General features: G+C 34.5%; 1 protein-coding gene across 1 annotated transcript; it reads left to right on the top strand.

The window, feature by feature from the left end:
• The first annotated feature begins 8,938 nt into the window (after positions 1-8,938).
• LOC143586510 (basic helix-loop-helix protein A-like) lies at positions 8,939-22,482 on the top strand. Its single transcript, XM_077068048.1, has 8 exons — positions 8,939-9,063; positions 9,149-9,403; positions 14,133-14,229; positions 16,085-16,099; positions 16,181-16,237; positions 17,022-17,538; positions 21,027-21,781; positions 22,364-22,482. Exons 1-8 carry the CDS (start codon positions 8,939-8,941, stop codon positions 22,448-22,450), a joined length of 1,908 nt encoding a protein of 635 aa, XP_076924163.1. The 3' UTR covers positions 22,451-22,482.
• Positions 22,483-24,742: the final 2,260 nt, after the last annotated feature.

Below are 24,742 nucleotides of genomic sequence, written 5' to 3'. Positions count from 1 at the left end.
CTTAATTTTTGGACTAAATTTTTACACTTTACAGGGATTGGAACCTGAATATTATCTTTGTTACGTTCAAATTTCACACTTGATTTGTTTTCTGTCTTATAATTTGAATGTAATTAATCTATTGCCTACTATTTTTACATTTCTGCCTGCCAACTAGCAATGCTTTTGGACTAGTACTGAAAATTAATTATTACAATTAGTCATTAAAATTAAGCTATAAAAATACTAAAAATAATTACAATAATAATTATGACAATAATCTCTCTTGTCTAGTGCCTCTGACATGGATTTAGTGCTCAAAAGTTTACAAGTAGTGGGGATTTTGATTTCACATTTATTTACACTGCACATCATCTATATGGTAGCCTAGCTTGTTGCTCCAAAATGAAGTCATGTGCCCCAGTTATCAATTTTCTCAACAAAGTACAAACGTGTTAGTTGTTACTAGAATAACGTGTAATTATTATTATTTTATTCATGAGTTCAACAGCCAACCTTCTGTCTCAATGTTTATATTCTTAAAGTCTTCAAGGTTTGGTAATTTAAATGTTGATAAAAACAATCTAATGGTGTTTTCTATAGAAAGATAATTATTACGTGTATGCAGATGGTGTTTTTCCAAAACAGAGGCACATAATTAAAAGGTAATTAAAAGAAAAGAGGGTTTGCTATTCTCGTATATTATGACACGGTTCCTATGTATGAATTATGATCATGGTAGCTTTTTGCACTAAATCATCATAGATGAAGACGCATGCCACCTTAATAAATAGGCGACTAAATATCTACGCGATGTTGCCACTTCAATCAGGAAATGACTAACCATTGTAACCCATACTTGCTTATCTCATTTCCTTTCATAAATCATAATCATTCTTTCATTTCTTTGACCCCACTAATTAATTCTTCCTTAATCAAATATTTCAAGTAACTGGACTTGCACTATCATTATAAATTTTAATTTTGTATTACAAAAAAAATAGGTAACAGGTCAAAATGGATAGTTTTATTTTTTCAGGGCATGTCAAAATGGTTTGATGTTAAAAAAAATAAAAAATGGGTAATTACTTATTAAGGCATTAAAGATAATTACATAAAGCGTTTATGTTTATGATAGTTAACTGAGTGTTTATTTGAAAAAAAATTAATATACTTGAGACCGAATGAACCTTTTTTTTCCCTGGATCAAGAAATGAATGGCTAAGATAGAAGATATTGATCAATGGTCAAACAAATATGAATGCATGGGTTCACATGTGAATTACATGTTCTCAAATGAATCTCCCACTTATAAATCTGAAATTTTTAATAAAACAATTTAGACTTTAGAAGGTTCGAACATTAAATATACACTTTTGAAGGCATTCTAGACCCGTTGAACTTCAAACTATTTTAGTTTATTTTTGTATGATCTATTTAACCAGAGGTGTCGCTTGGCTCCTTTAACTGATGAGAATTTGAGCCGAGCTTGTTCCGCACTCTATTTCTAATGTTTGAGTTCGACTAATAAATAATTTTTCAAGCTTGGAAAATTATTTATGCAAATTTGGAGTGAGAATAGCTAATCGTATGTATAAATATGATATGATGTATATCAGTATATGACATGATGTTCAATAATACTATTAAAAATGATATTAACGTTATCACTAAAAGTTCATTGCTTGACTTTTGAATTCAAATGGCTGGTTTGTTTTTCTTTATATTATTGATATATGTTTTTAAAGATTTTAAGAAAAAGCTGGTAAGTATATAGAGGTTTGTGATTATTACAGATAAAAGGAATGCATTTAGGTCAAAATTCGTAATCTCGTAAAGAATTCTGAATTTTATAAACATCGAGTTTGACTTCTAAATGTCATAGTTTAAATCTTCCTATGCAATGCAGAATTGTACTGTAGCAGTGTATCATAATAATTTCTTTTGATATATAAGTTAGTGATTATTAAAAATAACAGAAAAACTTGGGGTCAAAAGTAGTAATCTCATAACAAATTCTGAATTTGATGAGTTTGACTTCTAAATGTCAAGGTTCAAAGCTTTTAATGCACTGCAAATTTGTACTGTATCATAATAGTTTCTTCTGATATATAGTTTAGTGATTATTACAACTAACAGGAAAAATTGGGGTGAAAAGTTGTAATCTTGTAAAAAAACTGAATTTGATAAACAGTGAGGTTAACTTCTAAATGTCAAAGTGCATAACTTTATATTCAATAAAGAATTATATTCTAAATTGAATTTTAGAGTATTGAAAACCAAGTGAACAGATATATATTTGTCAAGTACAGTCCCAGTCTAATAAGTTAAGAAAAGGAAAACCTGTTATGGCTTAGAAAAATCTGGAGCTCAACATAATCAAGTGGTGCAACATGATCAATTCTTCTATCCGTCTTCAACAACTTGAATCAATAAAATTCATAATTCAGCTTCCAATCAATTTCAATTCCTGAAAAACTTCTACATAAACTCACTTTCAACAACAATGCAAAACATCATACAAGCAAATTCTCAATTCAATAGTAACATCTCACTCCAAATTTGCATACAGATCGACACTTACATCCATTCTAAACTCACATATAACATATCATTAACAAAATGAATCAATAAAATTCATAATTCATCTTCCAATCAATTCCAACTCCTAAAATAACTCTTCATAAACTCACTTTCAACAATAAGGTAAAACAACATACAAGTAAATTCAACATTTCAATACTAACATCTCACTCCATATTTGCAAAGAGATCATCACCTACATTCATTCTAAACTAACATATAAGAAATTATCAACGATCATTAATAATAATAATTATAATAATTTTAAACGTTGATCTGTAAACAATTAAATAATATTATTAATAATTATAATAATAGTTTCTTTTAATTTTGATCTATAAACGTTTAAATAATAAAATAATAATAATAACATCAAATACACATGATCGGTAAACGTTACATGATCTATAATAAGCTAATTAATGCACAAATCTCAAATTAAACATATTACACCTAAACCTTCAATCAATCTAATATCAAAATTCAATAAAAAGAGTTAATAATAATAATATCATTACCTGGTGAAGATGAGAGAAAGATATATAGGGGTTTTGAGGTCCACATTTGCGTCGTATATGTATATATATAGTAGATATAGTGGAGATGGGCGATAGTAGTGGTGGGGGTGGTGGCCGTGGAGAGGGGCTATTTCGTTGCCGGCGCTGGGGGTGGTGGTGGAGGCCATGGAGAGGGCCGATAGGTCATGATGGAGTTGGGAGAAATTTGAGGTCTAGGGTTTGATTGGATAAAAGATGGTAGGTTTGAATAACAATAAAGTGGATGGGTAATGACTGATCTATATTTTAGGAAATGGGTTAAAGAGTATGAGAATGAATGAAAGTGTGACGAGTGGCATGTAGCCGTAGATATTTATTAGAGTAGAAAGATATGCATTTATAATTATAAATTTATATATAGCATTATATGCATCATTTAGTTGTTTTTATCACAATTATACATATAATAATATTTATCATTTTATTATTTATGTGTTATATGAAGTTATATAAATAATAAGCTTATCTAGGCTCGCAAGCGTAGTCATGCTTTGACTCATTTATCAAGTTAGCTTCAAATTAGGCTTGAGCCCGTTTAAGTTCTTAAATCGGACCTTTATCAAGCTGATCTCGAATAACTCACGACCAGCTCTTAGATTAGAGACAAGAACATGACAACTTGAATTGAGTTTTGAAAGCGTCTTGAGTTCATCCTTATGATATATAGATGAACCACCATCCCCTAAAGGGTAGACAAATGTTAGTTAAACCTGGATTTTTAGGACACCAATCTTGATTGCATCAAATGATATTTGACCTTAATAGAATCCCACCATCCCATGTTTTAAAGCAATTTTTCTATGAATATTAACTGTTGAGAGGTACGGTTGGACCTACATGCATACATACATAGAAAGTTTTCATATTCGTATTTTGTGTTGTAAAAGAAAATCAAAAAACAAAACGTTTTCATTATGTCTATAATCTTCAAAAAAAAGTTTAGATCACCAATAGGGCTTGCATGTTTTTTCCTGTAAATTTAACTTCTTATTTTAACGGCTTTAGCGTAATTGGTTGTCAAAGAGTCCATTAAAGGTTGTTCCTTGATTCAACCACACCTTACCGAAGTTCGGATCTCCCTTACAGTGTGCTACCCATATGAGCTGGGATTCGAACATATTAAGAAGCTATCAAGTGTTAATATCATCTGAGTGAAATGACACTTTTCATTTTATGTTGAAAGCAACAAATCTAGGTTAAATGACAATTAAAATTTCAGTAATGTCCGGAAACAAATTAAGAAGCTATCAAGTGTAAATATCATATGAGTTTTTAAAAGTTAAAATAAATGATACAAATTAGTGAATTACTATATTTCCTGACATATATTTTATTAAATAATTTAATGGAAATTATTCAAATAAGTAAGTTGACAAGATTTAAATTAAAAATTTGTAAAAACTAATAAAAAATTAATCTAATAATAGTTAAAATTAATTATAAAACTAAATCAAATGAGTTTTAAACTTTTAATCATCACGTCAAAAACAAAAACAAAACACACAACACGGTGGGCTTATAAAGAAGTGAAGTGGGCCGGAATATTGATGGGCCGTAGAAATCAGTTGGTTCTCGTGTACAGAATCATGGTGGTGGAGGTTGGCGGGCGGCGGCTCCCTTAGTTGGGCCTGTTCACCGTATGTGTTCGAGCCCAACCTGGCCTAAATCATTCTCGAACTCGAAACTATACAAGTCGACTCAGCTCGGCTTAAATTGGGAAAGTCATGTGCAATGAAAAACGTAAGCATGTATGGGAAGATTTTAATTTTTTTTTTACTTTATTCTATCCAAACTAGTTCCGGATTTGAATTCAAGGTGTCTACACCGAGGTGAAAATCGGGCTCTAAATCACTGCTCGTTTACAACTCAAGCCAACTCATGGCTTGAAGAACAACTCGTTTTCAAAACAAGAGTCGGAAATAGCGGCTTGAACCATGGAGAATGATATACGTCGTGACAATAAGCGGCTCGTGTAGCATCTTGAAATCAACATTAGGGGAAAAACATCCTCAAGAGGAATGGTTTGAAAAGAGAAATCGTGGCTTTGAATTTTATTTAGTCTAAAATCATGTGACACTTTATTGGGCTGATTATGAGGGCTCATTCTGTTGGAAATTTTTATGTGGATATTTTATTCTGATGAGCTAATATTAGCTCAAATTTGACATGAAAATTATATGAACCACTCGAGCCAAATTAGCTCGAGCCGAGTTTGAATTAGCGTTTTCAAACTAGTTTCAATGACTAATTCTAAATTTGATCACAAAAATTGTAGCATAATAACCATCTATTATCTAGGTTTGTTACTAATAATAATCAAACTATCGTATTGTTGATGGAGTTAAATTTATATCAAAATTTATGCCTATACATGTTTTAGATGAAATTTATATATCTAGATTTTATGCAATACAGCTTGCTTAATAATTTTTTTGCAATCACTTCCTGATGACAACTTTACAAATTGCCATCAACGATAAGAAGAAACCTGTAAATTTCAAATATGTTGTCCCACATTGATGAGAGAATAAAATGATGATATACAATAGCTATACAACACGTGTATCGTCCTGTGTTGATGAGTGTTGCGAATACATGTATTCAAAAGAGTTTCTACTAGACTATATGTTATGGATACAAGGTGGTGCCCCGCCTTAGTCCACATCGTCATATTTTGGGGGCAAACACCATTACAATTGAAGATATATGGCCATAGGGGCGTCAAAGCTAATCATGCACCCCTCAAGCGCCATTGAAGTAACGAGGTGAATGCGTTTGATGGTGGGACCAACTACAAATCCAACCAATTAAAATATCTCACTCACATTTTTATTAAAAAAGTTAAATTGATTTTTTTTTTATAATTTTATTAGTTAAACCATTACACCCATTTGAGAGCTTAGTTAATTAACCCTCTTCGCATATTTAGGAGTGACGTGACGACACTTTTCGTTAACGAACTCGTTTTCCATAACACTCAGTATTGTAACAAGTCTTACAAAATTATTAATACTTTTGTAGCTTTTACATTTAAGGAGGTTTTCAATTTAATAGATGTAGAACTCTTGCTTTTATTACAATTTCACATAAGACTATGTGTAGTGGAGAGGCTACAATTAGGGCGAACTGTGACACGTGGCGCCCAGTCAACATGGAGTGAAAATTTGTTTTTAGGGTAATGGTGTAGGGACTACAAATTGGGTCCACAGTGTGTTTTTTTATTATTTTCTTTTTATAATTAAACTAATTAAATAAAAACCAATTTATTTAAATATTTAAATAAAAATGCATTAAAATTAACAAGAAATACAAAAAAAACATAACTAAAAATACCTAACTAAAAATATTAAAAAACATAACTAAAGAAAAAAAATAACTAAAAAAGAAACTAATATTCGTAATATTCGCGCATTTTTTCATGTCGGCGTTGCATCAATAATGCGGCCTCCTCGTGAAACCCCTCCACTTTGAGGGATTCATAGTCGTCTTTCATTTGTTTTAATTCGAACGTCTGGTTCAACTTTTCTTGTTGTTTGTTGGATGCTCGAAGGTCGGCTCCAATTACGGTGGCATTTGTTTCCAAACGACCGACCAACTCGTTTATTTCAACGGGCTCCGTATTGAATCGTGTTGACGACGAACCTTCCCCCTTATTTTTCCTTGATCTCCCGCGTGGTCGAGGCAACTCCTCTACCTCTTCGTCGTCGAGGGTATTTAAATCGTCGGCTAAATTGACCGTGTCGTCGAGGAAGAAGCTACGAGCATCGGAAGGTGTGTTTGGTGTGCTCGGATTTGTCGAAGACGATGTCTTCGACCTTTTTGAAGGCCGGGATGAGCTGGCTCGTCGGGGAGGCCGGAACGGTTGGTACCACATTCCATTTCGAGCAACGACGTAGCTTTTCCCAACAACTCAAATACTTGAACGGTTTCCGGGGCCGCTCAACAGTGTGACCCTGAGCTCGAAAGTCGCTCAAGGCTTGACCTATAATGTCGACGTCGTTATGCCCGCTACGCCAGCCGGACCCCTGCAACCGGTTAATTATCCCGGCAAATTTTTAACAATCGGTGTTAAGCCCCTTCCAGTGGGCTTGAACCGCTTCTTTTCCCCGGTAGTCTTCGGGTTTTTTGGTTATATCGAGCCAAGCTTCAAATACTTTCTTCCAAAACACCCCGGTGACTTGAAAGTTAGCTACAAATTAAAATTATTTGTCACAATTAATATACATTTTAATAAACACTAAATACATTTTTAATAAATACTTAATATTAAAAAACTTACCGACGTCGGGATCCTCCGAAATGACGATCCAAGCCCTTGCAAGGGCCACCTCCTCCTCCTCCTCGCTCCAATGCTTGTATGGATCACGTTGCGCCATCGACTCCCCCGGTTGTTTTTTTTTGTGTTTACGGGTCGGCTTTTTGCTTGAACCGGAGGCCCGTGACCTTTGCGTATCCGGTACCGTCACCGGCTCCGACTCCGGTGGTGTAGACCCGAACACCGGCATTGTGTTTTGTGGGCTGAGAAAGTTGGCGTACATGTTTAGGTTCGGGTCGGAAAGTTGATACGGATAGCTCGGTTGGTTCGGTTGGTTCCATTGTAAGTTCGGTTGGTTCGGTTGGCTTGATTGCGAACCATACGTTTGACCGAAACCAGGGAATTGGTAGTTCGGTTGGCTCGATTGCGAACCATACGTTTGACCGAAACCAGGGAATTGGTAGTTCGGTTGGCTCGATTGCGAACCATACGCTTGACCGAAACCAGGGAGTTGGTAGTTCGGTTGGCTCGGGTTGTTTCTAGGATTCGTTTTGTTTATTTTTTGTAAGAAATTGAGTATGATTTGTATATAAAATTGATATAAAACGGAGAAGAAGGGTGTATGTTTATTTATATATATATATATATATATTGTTTAATTTTTTATTTTTTTAAATTTGACCGTTTCACAAGGGTCATTTAAATATAATATTATTATTATTATTATTCTTCATCGGCGACAAGTTAATCCCGCCCCGCCCCTTTTCTCCCAATTATCAGCCGGTGGGGGGGGGGTCTTCCCAATTGTCGCCCCAAATTATCGCCCATTACACACAGCCTAATAGACGGAAAATAGGGAAACATGAGGGCATATGGTGAGATAAAGAGTTGAGGTCCTACCACTAAGCCTTTTCCAGTAATAGCCGTTCATTACGTTGAAAATAAACCTTTTTTGTAATACTTTCTGATTATTGTAGGGGTATTTTACGTCATTTCTGCAGCCATTTTTGACGTGAAACTCAATGATCTCACTGGAAATTAACGCCTAATTTCTCTCTGGAAACCGGTTCTACTGTCGGTATAACTGTTTTAGACGTTTTATTCAATAATTTCTACGTGAAATTCGAAGATCTAGCAATAATTTAACGCCTAATTTCTCACCGGAAACAGGTTCTAGAATCGGTAAGAGTGTTTGAACAATTGTACAGCGTTTTTGACGTAAAACTCGTCGAAAATTACAACCTAATTTCTCACAGGAAGCCGGTTCTAGCATCGGTGTAAGTGTTTTGAGTATTTTATTAACGTGATATTTTTTAGTGAAATTCGAAGATCTGAGCTGAAATCAAAACCTAGTTTCTCACCAGGTTCGTGTTTTTAGTATTTTATTACTATTAACTTTTTTGACGTGATATTTTTGCGTGAAATTCGAAAATCTGAGCTGAAATCAAAACCTAATTTCTCACCGGAATCCGGTTCATGTTTTGAGTATTTTAAGCGTTTTTGTTGCAGTATGAATGTTTAATCGAGTTTTGACTTGAAGAATTATAATTAGAATTAAAATATAATGGCGGCGGCTGCTGCTGCTGCCGGTGGTCCCGCAAATGATGGATTGAAAGAGATGTTGCAGTCTGCTGTACAATCTGTTCAGTGGACGTACATTATTTTCTGGCGATTTTGTCATGATAAACGGTACGAGTATCAATATGTATTATATTGATACTGCTTCATTATTTTTAATATTTTATGATTTGTTTTGTATCTATTTAATGGTTAGGGTTTTAGAATGGTGTGACGGTTACTACAACGGAGCAATAAAAACCAGGAAGACGGTGCAGCCGATGGAGGTTACCACGGAAGAGGCGGCGTTAAGCAGAAGCGAGCAGCTAAGAGAGCTTTATGATTCGTTAGCTTCCGGCGAGCAGCAGGTGGCGGTACGAAGGCCATCGGTGGCGTTATCACCGGAGGATCTGACGGAGGCTGAGTGGTTCTACCTCATGTGTGTCTCGTTCTCCTTTGCTCCTGGTGTCGGGTACGTCGGTTACATACATTTCATCGATAAAAATGGTAGAACTAAAGCTTGTTAGGCTAGTGGAGGGATACAAAATTGTGGGATTTTCGACACGTGACACCACACCTCAACGGATGGGCAGTTTTTTACTTTAGGGGATACAAGTGTAGTGGTGTTATAGCCCCCACCCCCACAAAATAAGGCTTGTTATTAGTCCATTTAATGAAATAATATTTTAAATTTTATCCTAGCCGGCCAAGGGATAGTGTTGTGGCCCAAAATTTGCCAAAACCCACCAACTTATCACTCCACTACACAGTTTCTTATAACAAAGTTCTGTATCAGATTTTATTAGGGTTGTCATAACATGTCGGCCACAACATGATAAGACACGATGACTTATGGTACTAAACACGAGCACGACACGATAACTAATCGTGTCATTTAGTTCCAAACACGAACACGGACCTGTTTAATAACGGGCTAACCTGTTAAGACCTGTTTAAAGACACAATCAATAATACATGTGTAATGAAAAAAAAATTTAGAACGAGCATACGAGTCTTAATTAATACATGATCTATAACACAATTGAATCAAAAAACACAAATCCACAACATATTGAAGACAAAAAATCATACAAGCAAATTATAACATCCATTAAAAATAAAATATCTGCTTCTAATAGGCATGTGTGTAATTTCGTATATAAGTATGCCTTTAGGTTTAAGACTTTAGGAGTATATATTTATTTATTTTAAGACACGAATTTAAATATTTCTTAAACAAATCAAAATGTTTAAAACACGAAGCATGTTAAGTTTAAACTCAAACATGTTAAAATCCGTGTCATGTTAACATGTCCATCTCACAAATTAAAAGCCCTATATTATTATTATTATTATTTATGTCGACATATTTATATCACTAGATCTGTTAGCATGTGGATTGTGAACCTCACAATAATCAATCCAGAAGTTGCTATAACTATACTCTGGCTGTCGATTGTGGGGTTCCAACACCGCCATACAGAGGTGCGAGTAGGGGTGGCGGGTGTGGAGAGTGTAGCCGGTGTTAGGGCGGCGGTGATTTTGTTTTTCTTAATTTTAAATTTTTATTTACACAACTAATTATTTTACATCGCCTCATCTCATAACCATATTTTGTCATGTAAGGCACACTGTCATCTCGTTGCCTACATGGTCATCTCGTCGCCTCATAATTCGGATTAATTAAGCCCATTCATAGTTATCGAATATATGGTGCTATATAAGCACCTAAACCGAACTAATTGTCCAAACTAAAGAAAGTCGACCGGCTTTAAAAATGTATGGTTTGGTTTTTCTGGTTAATGATTAGATATACGGTTTACGGAGGGGAGAGCAACTGTGGGTTGCTCTCCTTTCGCCTCTTAGTTCGGGTTTTTACTTCCAAACTCAGCTCGAGTTTGTTTGTTGGCCTTTCGTCTTGTGGGGTTATGACTAGGGCTCGGATTGTCAACGGAGCCCCATTGGGGGAGGTGGGCACGGGCTATTGGCCGTGCCCGTTTAGAGGATTCCATTGCTGCCCAGATGGATTGGTTGGGTCCAAGGGGATCCAAAGGTTAGGGGGCACATATAAAGCAGTTACACCTATATTCGGATGACAAAAAATGCACTATGCGGGATGCAGTATCCAGGGATTGTGAGCTTTTTGTTGCGTTGGCAGATGCTCTAAAGGTTGCCAAACTATGGTTGTGCGGTGAGTGCATGTCTTTACAGGCCCTCAATCGGCATTGTCACCATGTAGACAAAGTTATCAAGTTCAAAGGTGATACGGGAGGGATGGAAGACTTCATTGTCGGGATCCCTAAGCCACAACTTGCGATAGATGTAGCTCCTTTGGGTGGGATAGTTTTGGACGCGACCCTCCTTGACTGTATTTTCGCACTTCCGGTAAAGACAGTTAAAAGCATCCCTTCTAGCTGTCGCATGGCATTTGCCCATGCCTTATCTACTTCATTGTGCAAGGTGGTGTCTAGGCCAGAGTCCATGAAGCGTGGGTTAAACTTTTGATATTACCATGTTGCACATTACAAGTTGCCAAGCCTTCCAACCGACATGAGCGTAGGTCGGGGAATAGGAAATCCTTATAATTCCATTCTATTCGGCAGGCCCTAGCAAGTTGGGGTGATGGAAGCGGATGTTTTGATCTTATCCAATCGCTCTTTAACCAACCGATGGATATGGGCTCCAGGGCCGTGAGGGCTCCTTCGGGGGTGATCATTCGAGGGAGGGCCTCAATGCTAAGCAACGTATTCGGAAAGTTGCCGATGGGCACTTCACGGCCGCAGTTAAAGTTTTGTGCTCTTCGGGTGTTGCTCCTCTTGATGACGCTACTATGAAAGCGTTGCTTGATAAGCATCCCGTCTTGCCCCCGCCCGCCTTGCCTTACTCTCGGTGGCCCCTTTGGTTGTGGGCGTTGAAAGTGTCCTAGGGTGTATTAAATCGTTTCCTAAAGGGACTTCATGTGGTAGAGATGGGCTTAGGGCCCAACATATTTTGGATGCCCTATGTGGGGAAGGATCCGCAATTGCCGTGGGGTTGCTTAAGGTTATCACTGAGGTGGTTAACTTGTGGTTAGGGGGGAGATGCCCTGTTTCTTTGACGGAGTTTGTGGCCTCGGCCCCTCTAACGCCACTGCTTAAGCCCGAAAATGGGGTTAGGCCAATTGCTGTTGGCGCGATTTGGAGAAGACTTGTATCCAAAGTGGCTATGAGGAGTGTTGGGAAAGAGATGGCAAAATACCTAGGTGATTTTCAATTCGGGGTGGGGGTCCCGAGTGGAGCGGAGGCGGTGCTTCATAGCGCGAATAGATTTCTTAATATGTTCCACTCGGATGGGTCGTTGGCTTTGCTTACAGTAGATTTTTCTAATGCCTTCAACTTGGTGGATAGGACCACCCTCCTGCAGGAAGTTCGTGCCAGATGCCCATCTATTTCCTATGGGTTAATTTTCTTTACGGGCAACCTGCAAGGCTATATGTAGGGAATGATTGTATCCAGTCAACTACTGGGGTTCAACAAGGCGATCCTTTAGGACCCCTTCTCTTTGCTTTAGCTTTACACCCCCTCATTCATCAAGTACGAGATGGTTGCAAGTTACTTTTCCATGCATGGTACTTAGATGATGGCACGATTATAGGAGACGTCATTGAAGTGGCTAAAGCCTTGGATATGATTAGATCTAAGGGCTAGTAGTTTGGCCATTACCAGAGCTTCAAGAGCCGTGGAACTAATGAGATGTCTTACTCGTCTGCGTGACCCTCAATGTGAGCTTCTCTTGCTTCGCTCATATATGGGGGTGGCTAAATTGTTGTTTGGACTCCGAACATGTCAGCCTATGTTTGTTAAGGAAGCTGTCTCTGTTTTTGACAAAGGGCTTCGAGCGGCGATTGAGGATATTGTGGTATGTGGGGGTCCGTTTTTTGGGATTTTCAATGGAGACTAGCCTCTCTCCCTATCCATTTCGGTGGTTTAGGGTTATATTCAGCTGGGGATGTTTCCACCTATGCTTTCGTCGCCTCGAGAGCACAATCCTGGAAGTTACAGGACCACATTTTGCGTGATTATGGTGGTGATGGGTTGGATTCCGATTTTGGGTGTGCGATGGATTATTTGCACAACTCTATTCCCGATTTTGATCTTGGCGGGTTCGCTAATAAGGACACCGCCCCGCTAAAGCCCAAAATGCTTTGGCGAGTGCCCTTTATAGTAAAACCGTCCAAAGTTTGGGAGAAAAGTTTGGCATGTCCTCTCGTCAAAGAGCGGTATTAGAATGTCTTCAGGCTCCTCATGCTCAAGACTTTTTGACTATCACCCCAATCGAAGGGTTAGGCCAGCACATGTCAGCAGTGGAGTACCGAGCCATTCTTAAATATCGTTTAATGATCCCACTGTTCCCAGTAAATTAGCCATGCCCGGTCTGTCGTAAGGTTTGTTTAGATAATTTTGGTGAACACTCGATTCATTGCAAAGAACTCCCTGGGTTCAAATATAGACATGATTTGGTCACAGATGTCCTTTGTGATGTGTTAAAACGGGCAGGAATCTCGGAAAGAAAAGAGGCTACTGTGAATTTCTTGTCGGACACGTGAAGGAAGGTCTACTCTCCGACCAGCGGACATTCTTGTGTTTGGATGGGCGAGGGGGAAACATGCTTGTGTGGACCTTACTGGGGTGTCCCCTCTTGTCGGGCTTAGGGACACCGGGTTTGTTGCTAGGCATGCCGTGCTAAAGGCAGAAGCAGGAAAAATTGCTAAGCACGAGCAGGCGTGTGTGGAGAATCAACACGCCTTCATTCCTTTTGCTTTTGACACATTTGGGTCTCTTGCCCCCGATGCTGTTGCGTTTCTAAAAAGAGTTCAGCGGGTCGTGCACAGTAACTCATCGACGCCGAAGAACGATAACTTTGTTTTCAGTAGGATCGGTTTTGTCATTCAAAATGGGGTGGCGGCGTAGCTTGTTGCCCGCTTACCTGCCTCTTTATTGTAATTGGAACTATTTTTAATATAATTTAACTCTTTGAAAAAAAAAAAAAACTTGAGACTGACCGTTCTACGTTTATTAATGAAAAACATTTTATTCGAGAAAATAAAGTCAGGTATAATTCATAAGTAATCCTTATCACTTTTCGTAATTTATAGGTTATATGTTAGGCCAAAAGTTAGTGTTGAAAATTGGGTACTTAAGATTATGATTACATAATTGCAGATTAGTGGGAGAGGCATATGCAAAGCAGCAAGATCTGTGGCTGAATGGTGCAAATGAAGTAGATAGTAAAGTTTTTACCAGAGCTATTCTTGCCAAGGTATGAACTAATAGATTGTATTAAAATAAATGGAAATTAAACAAACTTTTTTTTTAAAAGGCGACGTTAGTATGATTCATAAATTGGAAATTAAACCAAATAGAATAATAAGGTATAATTGTGGGATGAAGATAAAAACTTTAATTGGACATTGGAGAGGGAACCAAGATATGGGACCAATGGCACAGTCTTTTAACATTTTGCCCGGGGACCAAGGCATGGAAGCCGGAGATTGTCGAGGATGCATGGGAAGGTCTTTGATTGTGGGGGGGGGGGGGGGGTGTACTTGTTTGTACCATAAAATATAAATTTATTTAGGTTAAGATAGAAAAAATCGTTAAATTACACAAAAAGTTAATACAAAAGAACTAGATTGTACATTTTTTTTATTTATATAATATTCAAAACACACCAAACTCCACCATTGCGCCCTACATGAAAGCAAGGAAATGACCTACTGACGTGACTGAGCGCCATCAGTGGCCTCAGGTCATGCGTGACCGGTAAAGGTGAGGGACGGTGTTCCAACTGAGATCGGTGAGGGATGGCTGCCACCTAGGACCAGGGGGGTTGCCCACAAGTTTATACCCCTTAGTCTTACGGATGATCTAACATATTTTTAGGTATTTTCTAGTATTTTTCCATGTCATGAGTTTGCTTCGGTTGTGGGATTCGTTTTTAGGGCTCATTGTTCAAATGAGTTCTTTGGCAAGAACTAGAAAAGACGAGATGACGTGTGTTGTTTTGCATGTGGTGGGGCCAATTCATCATCATCGTACTCAGTATATCCCGTCAATAGTAAAGTTATGGTAGAGTTTGTGGAGGATAAGATGTAGACAGTACCCCTACCCTTTAGGAATAGAAAGCCTGCTTTCGGTGAGACTCTGGCTCGAGTGGTGGGGCCAAGTGTTTTTAGGATTTCTTATTGGATGAGTATTAAGTGTTTTTTAAATAATAGTGTTTTAATAATTGATAACTGACTAGTCAATTATTATTTTTTTTTGTTTTGTTTTTGTGTCTCTTTACTTTGGATGCCCTTATAATCTTTAAAAAATAAGTTTTCATCGCCTTATAAGAAGTGATACTTGTGTCACATCATGAATCTAATATTTTGTATTTACGTATTTTTAAAATGTTCTTTTATCGTATTCACGTACATGTGTTTTTTGTACTTATAAAATGATACAAAGGTTGTAGTCAAGTGGGGTTACATAGAGAGATGAATTTGTTACGAACTGATGATATGTGAGACATACAGGAAAATGAGCAACTTTATGATTTTCGCTTTAATTTGTAATTTTTGAAACTTAGATATTTTGTCTAAAACAAATAATAATATCAAAGATGTTATTTTCCATTCATTGTCAAAGTTATTACACTCGTTCCAAAAATAGAGATTTGTCGTCGAATCTCTTACCTTTTCTCACTCACATCCAAATAAAGAGTTATTATCTTGTTTTAATAATGAGTCTATGACAAGCTACAAGTTTGAAAGTTATATATATAAATGATGTTACAAAAGTTTGAAGTGTTTTATTTAAGAAGAAGAGTATAACAGTTAAATTATAATCGTGTTTAATGAAATTTTAGGTGTGTTAATTAATATATTTGAGATTGTAACAAGTTAAAAAATACATAAAATCTGAATTTCAAATTAACTTTTAATTATGTCTCAAAACTTTAAACCTTGAATTAATTTGTATCATGATAACTATAAAGTTTATAAATTTTTTTATCGTGATAATATCTTTAGCTTGAATTGGCATAATGCCACTAAGTATACTCTTCATTACAACTTTACGGCCTAACTTTTTTATCATGTTATTGAATGCTGCTTTCCTGGATCTTGCACTAGAGTGCTTATATACAGGCAAGTCAATTTTGTTACCCCTATATTTACACACTCATCATATTTGCATTTGTTGCTTAATGCCCACCACCGTTTTTGCAGACAGTTATATGCATTCCTCTGCTAAATGGAGTCATTGAGCTTGGAACAACCGAAAAGGTAAGTTGAGTATAAGGTCACGTGTTATACTAGGTGAGCGTGACGGGGGAGTTTGTTACGTATAGGACTTACACTCCCAGGAACACGATGTTGGGGTGTGAGTGATGAACGATGAGCGGGTACTCATTGATTGTGATCATGGAAGTGGAACATTCTTTTTAAGAAAAAGATTAATCACACCCGCTCATCGTTAGTATTTTTAACAAGTGATAGTTAAAAATAATCACTCACTATATATAATGCATGTGAGTAAGTTAGAGCGTCTTTCCTACTTATATATGTGTTGCCTACGTGATGATTCTCATCAATCACTAAGTATAAGTGTATGATGTCTTAGCCCTTTTGAGATGGTAGAATAGACGAGTAAATAAATTGGATTACAAGTGTTTTTCTTATCGTAATTATGTATATTATTATGTTTTTTTGAACTCTATACAGTTGATAATAAAAAGTATTTAATTATACATATAACAATTTGAAACAATGAAATAATGACTTGAGCGGTAACAAATTTTCATTTTCTTAAATTTAATTGTCATCACTTATACCATAAATAATATAAATCTTTTAACTCATTTAATTTTTAAATAACTATTCATTTATCATTTGCTTAACTTTTTTCGTTGTGCGTACAAAAATTTTAAATACACAACTATGTTAACTTTTTTTCTCAACAATAAAATTTTAAATCACATCATGTGTGACATCTATAACTAGTTAATCTCTAATAGTTTAATGAATTTTGTTTGAACTGAACTCATTTTTGCATATATATATAATATAGGTGGAAGTGACTAATGAATTCATCCAACATGTCAAACTTTTCTTCGTGATCGGAAATGACAACCTTATTCACCCACCCTCCAAACCCGCCCTTTCCTCTCATTCTTCCAACACCACATTTTCTTCTTATCAAACACCCGAATCAATCAAACTTCCGGACAATACATATTCCATGGATGAAGATGGTGATGATGAAGAAGAAGATGAGGGTGAAGATGTAGGATATGATGAAAATGTGCCAGATTTCATGAAAGAACCATGTCATATTTCTAACTTTCAAAAGCCTCACAATAATAAAGATTCAATGGTTTCAATCACAGACACGGATGAGCTATTGCAAATTGGTATGTCTCCGGACATGAAGTTTGGGTCGCCGCATGATGATTCAAATAACTTGGATTCTCATTTTAACTTGTTAGCAACGAGCCTAGATGATTCGTGTAGAGCTGAGTCAACTCCCGGTTGGTCAGATAATTTTGAGTTGCACAACCCGTCAAATATTCGATTACACACATCAGGTATCAAACGTCATTTAATTTATGTTTGTTAATAACAATATCATAGAATTATAATAATATAATATATTAAAATTAAAATTGATAAATACTCTTTTGTTCCTCAAAACAATAGCAATTCCTTTTTTTTTTTTTCAAAAAAAATATTTATGGGGAATTTTTATATATTAAAATATAAGTTTTTCTATGTATAATCTATAATGATGTTTACACATAAACTTAAGAAAATATGTTATTTACAAGTTTAGAGAGTAATATATGAAACCCTAATATATTATACAGCATTTTGATAACCTAACATCCGAATACTTGGCTCTATTTTTCATGTTCGGTTGTAATATATTTCTGTATGATCATTTCTCATATTAATCCATTTATCTTCATAAATTAAACACACCATATACCATATGAAGTGTGTTGCATCTATTGTTTTAAAGAACATTTATAACACTTGTTTCTAAAATAGTTGAAGTATTTTTATGAGAAAACAAGTGCAGATTTAGATAACATGAATATCATTTTTAATAGTATTATTGAACATCATGTCATATATTGATATACATCATATCATATTTATACATACGATTAACTAATGTGATAAACCTATCGCAAGCTTGGACACACTTAATATCATACAATAAATGAACATACATGTCAAGGGGAGATCAAGTTGTCAATAAGTTGATAGATGGTTGTATATATACGAGTCAAAACTCAAAATTGTCATAAATAGGCTGCAATAAGTTGGTTAAATCGGCCATAAAAAATTATGGGTCCATCGACTTGGAATATAATTTTACTAGTTTGAGGTTCGTGTATTACACGAGTAATTGATTAAAATTTTAAAATTAACCATTGAGTGAAATACAATCAACAACATGATCATATATTGTTAATACAATTACAATTTACATTAAAATTTCAGAAATTATATAACTAAGAGTATACAAATATGTTATAAATAAGTAAAATATTCCTTGTACACTATATTTGTGATTGTATTGGTCGGTATACGTTGTTTATCAAAAATCAACATCCATGGTACATATCTGCTTGTAACTATTGATAAGGTAACATATAGGTCTGCTTATAAATTTTATGTGTGACAAGGTTCTTCAAGTACATACCAACCATAGATAAATGATAATGTATCCATGAAACTAAGTAACTAACCAAAAAAATATTTATACACATAAAATATCATACATTTGAATTAATTAATATGATGTCATTTGAGATCCTCTGCTCATGTTTATCCAAAAATCATTATTGTCCCAAAAACCAGATTGCTTGAACTTTGATTAGATAACCATTTTTAGAATTTGAAATTGGTTGATCATGCTAAATTTGTTGTCATTAATATTCTGTGTATGAAAAAATTTTAATTGATTTTATATTTTATAATTAGCAATTATATAATTAAACAACACATAAAACCCAAAATTAAAATATAACAAAATGATTTGTTTAACTTCAGATGAATGTAATTGATAGAAAAAATGACAAAGACATACTAACCTTAAAGCATAGTCAAGTAACAGTGATTATACTAAGTTAGCAAAATATTAGAAGATTTAAAGTTCCATAAAGTGAAGATAGTGATTCTTATTTATAATACTTGAGAGTATTAGATCATGAATGCTTAAATTTTGAATACTAATCCGGTGTTATTAGTTAATATTATTGGAAGTTGTTGGAATATTTAACTAATCGATATATATATTTTAACAACATACAGAAAAAAAAGTAGCAAAGATTTCTTTTTTTATGGAGGCATGGTAAATGACTTTTAACCGGATTAAATATTTATTTAAAAAATAATAATTTGAAAATGAAATATCCTTTAAATATAATGAGAAGCATGATTAAGTTACAAATAATAAAAAATAAAAATAATAATAATATATATTTCTATTAAGTTACATTATAATTAAGATGCGAATCTTAATGAATTTTTATAAATTTTAATAATAAATGTTAGCTGTGATTTTAAAAAAAATATGCACAACTTTATTATTTTGAATATAAACCATAATAAGCACTTTAATTTATACTAACCAACAGGTAAAACTAACATAACCCAGTTCGTTGTATTTGTATAAAAGTAAAACTAATAAGTTAATATAATATTGAAATTATGTAAATAACTGATGAAAACGATATTCTAGGCTTCAATATCCTAAATAATTTTTTAAAAACGAAAATAGTAGAATGAGATTAAAACAAACTTTTTGGTTTAACGTTTTGAATGCTTTTAGTTAAGTAATTTGTCTTATAAAGCATATTAAATTAAATATATTCAAATGTATAAAATAAAATATAAATCAAGCCATAAAATATATATTTCTGAAGCATTTTGGTCTGAGTTATAGAAGAAATTATTGAAAACTAAATATTGATCTTCTTATTATTTAAACTCTTTATACTACACAAAAAAATTATATAAATAAATGACAAATAGTTCATATAGTAAATCGTGATACATATGGATCATAATTATAATGTTCAAGATATATATAATAGGTATTTTCCATGTTTGCAATATTTATACAAAATGTTTGGAGATAATTTAGAAAAATATAAATTTTGCTGAGTTCAAATGCATATGAGAAAATTTTAAATTCAAATTTGAAACCAATTCTATATAAAAAAAATTATGCATTGCTGCTCAAATCCCAGTTTAACAACAATTTGTAGTTTCCATACAAACTCAAATTCTTCGACAATGATGCACCTTTATTTTCTTTAATTTGCAATTACCAGTTAATTTAAAATTTTTTCTAACGGATCTGCAACTTCAATTTTGATATTTTCTTATTTTTTTTTCATAATACATGTAAATGAATGAATCGGTTAGGATTTACATTTAATAAAAAATTGAATTCATATATTGAAACGACTTAAACGATAATGACCATATATTAAAATGAGTTGAAAATAAAGGTGAGATTGATTAAGAGATTGATAAGTGATAAAAATGAGTGGTCTTTTATTAAAATAGATATATATTAAAGATAGTAAGGGTTCAATTCCGATTACTAAAAATATGTAATTTATTTATAAAATAAAAAAATATATTTTGAGTAGTCATTTTTAACAATAAATAAATAAAAAGTTAACAGAGCTAAACATATAATCTAACACACTTTTTTTCAATTAAAACATAAATGTATACATTGGTTTTATATTTGAGTTTGACTCAATGGATTTTTTTCCATAGTAGTGGACCGGTGGGTTTCGTTTTTCATAGCGTTTTTAGATAAGTCGGTCTTGTAATTTCAAAATTATATTTGGACTGGGATATTAGGGTAGTTTGAGTTTCAAAGTTCACACTGTTATAAAATATTTAAAATCATATCTATCGACATTTTTTATCGAATACAAATGAAATTTAAGTACGAATTGTGAGAACCAAGTAGAGTATTTATTTATATATACAACTAATTCTAACAATTAGTACGTTACTTTATTTCGTTTTTGTTTCTCATCAGCAGAATTAGCGCCGGTGGACAGTCGGTACTCTCACACGGTATCAAGCATCCTCCACAGCCAATCGACTCGATGGTCCATGTCCATGTCCACGTCACACTCACACCACAACTCATCCTACTCCACCCAATCATCCTTCACCACGTGGACACCAAACATACAACACTCCCACCACCTTCCTACCACCACCACCACCACCTCCCAACGTATCGTCAAATACATCCTCTTCACCGTACCATTCCTCCACACCACCACCACCGTAGACGCGGCCGAGTCCGTCGCATCTCGCCTACGCAAAACCACGTCCCACGAAGAGCTAAGTGCAAACCATGTACTCGCCGAACGACGTCGTAGAGAGAAGCTAAACGAACGGTTTATTATTCTTAGAACACTCGTACCATTGGTGACTAAAATGGACAAAGCGTCGATTTTAGGCGATACGATCGAGTACGTGAAGCAGTTACGTAAGAGGATACAAGACCTGGAGGCTAAGTGTCGGTTGGATGATAATGTAAAGGTGGCGGATAAGAGGAAGGTTAGAGTGGTGGAGACTGGAAAGACGGCTGTGGCTGTGGCGGTTGCGGTGCAGGTGGAAGTGTCGATAATAGAGAATGATGCGTTGGTGGAGATGCAATGTAGGCATAGAGATGGGTTGTTGTTAGATGTTATGAAGAGGTTGAGGGAGCTTGGAGTGGAAATCACGACCGTTCAGTCGTCGGTGGACGCTGGGATGTTTTCGGCTGAGATGAGAGCTAAGGTAATGTGATGGTTTTGTTGATCGTGTTGGATTTCTGGTAATTTGGGTCGGGTTATTTGAATTTGGAAAGTAAACTTGAATTCGAGTTGGTTTGAATTCAGAAACTGGGAAAATGGTTCGTGTTTGTAAATCCAAATTCGAGTTGATTCGAATAACCTGAATAAGGGTAAAAGAAAATAATATAAATAGCATGCACTTTAAAACATGAAATAAGTGAATTTTGTATAAGTAAAATGCATGTATTTTTTTATACAAGAATTATATACTTTAAATAACTGGGACGGTTTGAAATACATAGTGTGATTATAGTATAGTGTAATTACAACATTGTGTAATTACACTACGATGTAATTACATAATTCTACTACTTGTAAATATAATTACACTAATTGATTCTCACAGTTAGCACGTTAATTTAATATGTACGTTAACTTTCCTTGATAAGGATGTGTTTGAATATTTGAAACACGAATGTGAATATTGCTCGAGTTCGGTTTGAATTGAATTTAGTTTTGTTAATTCCAATTCGAATAATTAGTGTCAAAATGTTTTTTCTAATATTTGTTTGGGTTAATTTTTCAGGTGAAGGTGAGGAAGAGTAATAACGGAAAGAAACTTAGCATAACGCAAGTAAAGAAAGCCATTGATCAAATAATATCTCCCTTATAATTAAGAGAGTGATTTTGTAAAGAAAAACACTTTATTTTTTTTATGGTTGGTTTAACCACAAACATTTTAAAAATGAATGTTATAGCTACTACCTTCTTAACTAAATAATTGTGATACATAACAAAAGGCTAGTCTGGGCACTTTTACAGAAAGATGCATTGGGTGATCATGTTTTGGTTGTCGCCTTGTCGGGTCGGGTCGGGTCTAGTCAGTCTTTCCATTCTGAGCTAAGATTTTGTTATGAACTCAGCATGCTAAAAAGGCTCGGAGATTGACCATCTTTCTGCAGTCAATTCAGCCTCACATGTTACGTGTATCATCTGCAGATTGTCATATATCATTTCTATATCTAATCCTTGAGTTCATTCACATCAGAATGGTTCCAGTTTTAACACCAAGTGTTTGTTGCCTTCTGCAAATATATTTAGTTACAACTGGGTTGAATGAGCCAATTGTTCGGCTTTCATGGTTTTTGGTTAACCGAATGTAAATGAATGAACTTTAATAGAGGTAAACTAGCAAACATAAAATGAATTTAAATTAAGAACATAAAAGAACGTTCACAAACATAATACTCCGTATATGTTCATCTAGTTCGTTTAACTAAATAAACAGTTTTTTTTGTTCATGTTGGTTTCCTATTATATAAGCGAACATTAACGAACTTCATGTCAAATGGTTCACACAACGTTCAATGAACGTTCAGTTTGTTTACAAGTCATATTCAAGTTCTCGGTTGAATGATTTTGGAATTGTGAATTGTTGAAAAATTGTTTTTAAGTTTCCTGTGGATTATGAGTTGTTTTTTTTAATTATCTAATTATTATTTAAGTCTACTGTTATATATAACTATTTAACTGTGAATTATTTTCGTTATTTTTTCTCTTTTTGAGATTGTGGAATTATGATTCAAGTCTAGTGTCTAATGTTTGATTATGTTTTTTGAATTATGAAATTGTTGCTTCAAGTCTACTTTTTGTAACTTGGTTTACAAAATCATCTCAAATTTTGACCAAATAAAAAAATATTGGTCCACAAAAATCATGGTTCCAACATATATCATCTAAGAATTATGGGTTCTGTTGTGGCCCAACCCACTTATACTGATCCAATGACTCCGATAGTCCAATCTAAGATGTTGAAGCACACAACCCTATGCCATAATAAATAATGAATCATGTTTCCTTTGAATCACGTTACAGCTCTTTATAATTCTTTTTCATTGACTATGAACTTTAACTTTAAAAATTGAACTGTAACTGTTATGTTTCTGGCCAGGACCAGTTTTCTAAGGACCATTGTCTTGGATGGTCACCAGTTTTAATAGATGGTAAAGGAGGTGAGGTCAAAAGAGTACTTGGGTGAGACAAAAGTTTTATGAGGGATGGGATGGGTCATGAGTGGGATTGAGATTTGAGAGTACTTGTCAACATCTTTTTATATGCTTTGTAGCTCAAATAAAACCGGTATTTAAGTACAATTAAAATAACTCCTACCAAAATAAACATGTTAAATTCTTGTAATTTATTAGCTAACAATTAGATGATCACTTATGCCATCACTTTGTTTTATTTCTCTTTTCCTTGATGTTTGTCATATGTAGCATCTAGTTTGGAGGATGACGTGGGAGAATGCAGATTTGTAAAAGTATAAAATAGGTTGTGTTTACGGGTTGAGAAATAGAACCTGACGTGAACACGGTTATTTTATAAGACGACATGTACATGAAATTAATGTCCTACACATTTATCCGAACATGCCATACGTATTCATGGGTTCACACACATGAACACTACCTGATTAATTGAACTTTTATTTAAATGTGTTTTTATATTTTAATTCTTTAAACTTCTAAATCTACACATTGTTTTTATTTTCAATAGCAGTTATCTATAAACCATGTCAAAATATTTTTAAATTTTTTAATTTTTGTATTAATGTTACTCAAAAAAAAAGTTTTAATTACTACAAAAAAAACATATTCAAAAACTAGAAAAATTAATATATGTGTCAAATAGTCGTACCAGTCAACCTATGAGCCAACCAGCATGAAGCAAACACGACTTGTCGTGTTCAACTTAAAATTGACCCGACCTCATTTAAACTAAATCAGAAATGTTAGTCTCTTGTTTAAAGATTTATGTCCCAACTTTCAACTGCAACCCTCTTCATTTTAGGCTAACTTTATTCATGTCTCCATGTTAACTTGTGAATAAAAAATAAATTTGTTAATATTACCAAAAATTTAATTTCGGTGGGAGTGTAAATGAATGTTGATGAAAGAAGAGACAT

Source organism: Bidens hawaiensis, unplaced genomic scaffold (assembly GCF_021521415.1).
Source record: "Bidens hawaiensis isolate Kalapana, Puna unplaced genomic scaffold, B.hawaiensis_p1.1 tig00034685_1, whole genome shotgun sequence".
Lineage (NCBI taxonomy): Eukaryota > Viridiplantae > Streptophyta > Magnoliopsida > Asterales > Asteraceae > Bidens > Bidens hawaiensis.
The sequence above is the reverse complement of the archived record's forward strand: the minus strand, read 5'-3'. Positions and strand labels throughout refer to the sequence as shown.